We start from the raw sequence: 4,291 nt of genomic DNA on the forward strand, positions 1-4,291 counted from the left end.
AAATGCTTGCATTAGCAGGGAAACACACCAGCAGCAGAATTAATAGCAGAAATTGATCCTAGGCAGAACTAAGTCTCGGATAGAACAGGGGAAGACCTGCGGTTGGCACCTGACTGAGAAACAGGGGCTGAAACCTGGTCGTAGGCCTCCCTTGAGATGATCTTCAAACCCTCCAAAGGGTCTCTGGAATGGCTGGACAGTTAGGAGAAATAGCACCCTGCCGATAGGCTTAAACCCCCACCAATCTGTGATCGACTTGAAGGATCTGAACTGGGCTGCTAGCCTGCTACTGGCTTTGGTCCAGGCTTGGTGCCTTCAAATAAGTCTGATTTGATCCACTTAATCTCTCCTCACAGCAAGCAACAACAGAGAACAGAAAAGAAAAAGTTCAACAATGGTAGATGTGGGTGGGAGAGGCTATCTCAGCCTGGGTATCTCACCCACAGCTATCCCAGTTGTTGTCTTCCTTTCTCAGGAGAGGGAGCAAGCAAAAACTGCAGCAATCTTCATTATGCAATAGTGTTTTGTGTCTACAGAAGACCCTTTTTATATAGAGGTCTGAAATTACAAAATGGAAGCTTGACACAAAAATAAAACTAAGGAAAATAGAAGCTAAATCAAAATAGCAACTAAAACAAATTAGAAACTAATGCAAAATAGAAACTACCTCTATCTTCTAATTTAGGAAACAAAATAGCAGCTAATAGGACTTCCTAAAAACATAACCATACTACTAAAATAGGAAACTAAAATAGCAGCATAAGAGAGCTTCCTATGCTGGGCGGTAGCTTTAAGGCTGCTGCTTCTTCCTCCTTCGGTAATGGATCCCATGATGGGGATCTACATCAGCCACCTACACCCGCTCTAGCTGGATTTCCAAGAGAGCAGTCATCAATATTTACCTTATGCCAACCTGGTTGTGGTTTACACCAATGAACCTTCTGAATGAACCATATACCTCTGTTTTATATTGAAATTTTTGAATACACTAAGCTCCAAAACAAATCTGCAATGAATATTTTTCACAAGTAAAGATGCATCACAAATCTTGGCATACCATCTTTTGAGCTTGTTGGAAAGAGGATGTTTTTCCCATTAAAAAGCGTTTTATCTTTCCATAAGATACCATAAAAGAGTAATAATAAAACCAGCTTCCCTAATATTCTTCACCTTAGATGAAGTTCTCTTGGACAACCACCAATTATAGGTACTCTCAATAATATTCAAGTGAGGCCAAGCAAAGCCCAAAACATTTGAGAACCAGATCCACTCTTTCTTCGCAAAATCACTAGATACGAAGATATGGTCGGGTGTCTCACATGATATAGAGCAAAGGTAGCATACTGAAGCTAGGCTAACACCCCAAACGCATATAGCATCATCAGTAGGAATTCGGAAATGCTTGACGCCAGCAAAAACTGAAATTCTAGGTTTGAAAATTTTTGGCCAAACAAATTTATTTCATCTGGGGCTGGTTGATCTCTGATTACCTCCCAAACAAGTTGTTTGGTGTTTTTCTTCATTGACAAAGTCTCCCAAAAGTAGCTCATGAACTTGACATCTCAATCAGACACAATGGATTCTGGTAATCCATGTAAGCACACTGCTTATCTCAATAAGAGTGGCCATATTGCTGGTATAAAAAATCTTACAATATGGAATAAAGTGTGCTATCTTGGAGAACATGTTGACCACAACAGGAATGGAATCATGCTTCTCTTGAGTAGTTGGTGACCCAAGTACAAAATCCCTACTGATGTCACGGTCATGTGGAATGGGTAAAGGAGAGTATAAACTCTTGTTTTGCTTAGTGCTTTTGGTCAGCTAACATACTTTCCACTGCTTGATCACATGGTCAACATCATTCTGTAGTCACGGCGATTAGTACCTACCACAACTTGGAGAGGATCTTGTCTTAGCCAAGTGTCCTCTCAATCCTTCACTATGCAATTCTTGTATGAGGTGATGTCTTAAAAGAAGAGTCAGGAATGCATAAACGTGTACAGAAAAACAAGTGCTCATCATGGAGTGAGTATTTAGGATTCCTCACTTTGTTGCAACTCTTGTTAGACCTTAGTTATCAGTAGCACACTCATCCTTGATGTGCTTTATGCTCATCGCAGGGGCTGAGAATGTGTAGAGTCGACATTTTTCTACTCAATGCATCCGCTACAGTGTGTTTCGCAGCCCTGTACTTCAGTGAAATACTAAACTCTTAAAGATGGGCGACCCACTCAGCATATTGGTTGGTCATTGTCTTTTGAGAGTAAAGAGGCTTTAGAGCCTTGTGTTCAGTGAATAGAATGAGCTCCTTGTCAATGAGGTAGTGTCTCCAGTGTTTTAGCACTTGAACAATGGCATGAGCTTTAGTCGTAGATAGAATACCTCGTCTGTTCATCGTTCAGTCTCTCAATATAGAAGGCGATAGGATGACCTCCTTGCATGAGAACTTCACCAATGCCTACTGTGAAGCATCTGTTAATGACCTCAAACACCCAGGCAAAACGTTAGTAGCTGTAAAACTTGTACTCCATCATCTTCTTCTTGATAAACTAGGAAGGCTTTAGTGGCGGCTGGTGTCCACTCGTACTTTGTTCTACTTCATGCACTCGGTGATAGTGTCATGATAAAAACTGAAGTTTTGAATAAATCTTCAGTAGAAAAATACAAAGCCATGGAAGCTTGGGATTTCAGTGAGAGTCGTAGGAAAGAGCTTACATCATTCAACCATTAGGAAAGAGCTTTCGTCATCCAACCAATAGGCTGTCATGTTTTCTCTGGTGGCTGTGATGTTACGTTTTCTTCCCTTTCCTCCTCTCACTGCTTCTAGAATCTAGTTTCTGCAGCCATTTTCCTTTTCGTTTATTAATTTACCTATCATATGAGTAAACTCTACTAAGACTTTCTGTACTACTTGGGGTCAGCAATCAGTTACAGGATTCTGTTCTTCCATTCCACCCTTAAGGTAATATCAACCAATAGGCGTGATTTTGTTTCTCAGTGCTTTGGCCAGATTTCACCTCACTCTTTCAATGAATATGATGACTACCTAAAGAATCATCTATAAATGATATGCTAGCTCCTTTCTTTTGTTGATATAATACGAAAGCCAACTAACTTTCCCCTCAAACCCTTTGTTTTCCAAGTATTTCTGTTTTGCCTTGTCCTTTTCATTGAATATGATAGCTTCTATTATTTCTTCTTCAAATAATGTCGGAGCTGATTCATTAATTATCTATTACTCAAGATGAATTAGTCAGGTGGTTATTGCTTAAGACTATAAATGTTGAACACTGAAGAATAATCCATTGAATAGCATATTATAATTAATTCACAGATGATGAGTGTTTGTGGAACAAAGGTAGTAGTTGGTTATAAATTTCTGTTTCATTCATGAATACTGGACAAAGAAATCAAACATGCAAGTTGCTCTAACTGAATGTGCAGTAACCAAGTTTTACGCTTATAGCATAAAATTTATGGAGTTAGTGGTTGTGGCAATTGACGGTTACAGTGGCATTATAACTTTCGATTCCTTTATAAATCTTCACTTCTTCAGTTGTAAATTGTAATTATCAAATATATATATATATATATATATATATATTTTTTTTTTTTTTTCTGTTTACAAATATTTTGTCACAACTTTGGATTGGTTATCATTGGCATTATTACAGTTACTACACTGTTCTAATTTATTAACAATTTGGCTTTGCTTCTATTATCATTTTTCGGCTTCAATGCATGTCCAAATACATATTTTGGAGTAAAGCATCACCTTTTTTGATATATTTGTTTGAGCATAGATTTTATGTGGCCTTAATATATTACTCTCATGGTTGTTCCTTATCACTTTTACTCTCTGGACATATAGAAGTATTGTCGGGTATTTTGGTAAACACATTGGAGGATGTATTTATTGTGTTGATGTAATTACTGTAATCTCCTTGATATGCTTTGGAGTGATGCAGTTTCTTCTATTTGGGATTTTTTGGTATTCATGCACTGCATAGTCTCTATATTTGTGGGAAGAAAAATATATTGCTGCTATAAGTTTACTAACTAATACCTTACAGAGCAATGCTTTGTCACTTGCAGATACCTTTGGGTCTAGTTGAAGGGAGGGTTACCCATATAATCTGGCCTCCTCCAAGAGTTGGTGAAGTAAAGAGAAAAATTCCTCTAGGAAGACTTTCATCCTAGTGTTTCTGTTCCAGTGGCTGATTCGCTTTCACCAGGAGAACCCTACCCCTTGCATGACACATCTAAAAGAACCCTTTTTTTTTTTTTT

The 4,291-nt window shown here is 38.2% G+C and overlaps 1 protein-coding gene across 7 annotated transcripts in view; it reads left to right on the top strand.

Annotated features, from left to right (window-relative positions):
* Nucleotides 1-4,285, top strand: part of LOC122062773 (mitochondrial inner membrane protease subunit 2-like) — a 42,158-nt gene extending 37,873 nt beyond the window's left edge. For 6 of the 7 annotated variants that reach the window (XM_042626424.1, XM_042626421.1, XM_042626422.1 and 3 more), the window contains one exon: nucleotides 4,099-4,285. In XM_042626424.1, coding sequence (XP_042482358.1) covers nucleotides 4,099-4,203 — 105 coding nt within the window. In that variant the 3' untranslated portion in view covers nucleotides 4,204-4,285. Of the gene's footprint in view, nucleotides 1-4,076 lie in introns of all 7 variants that reach the window. The other variant, XM_042626425.1, reaches the window with a different exon arrangement.
* Nucleotides 4,286-4,291: the final 6 nt, after the last annotated feature.

Source organism: Macadamia integrifolia, unplaced genomic scaffold (assembly GCF_013358625.1).
Source record: "Macadamia integrifolia cultivar HAES 741 unplaced genomic scaffold, SCU_Mint_v3 scaffold1102, whole genome shotgun sequence".
Classification (NCBI taxonomy): Eukaryota; Viridiplantae; Streptophyta; class Magnoliopsida; order Proteales; family Proteaceae; genus Macadamia; species Macadamia integrifolia.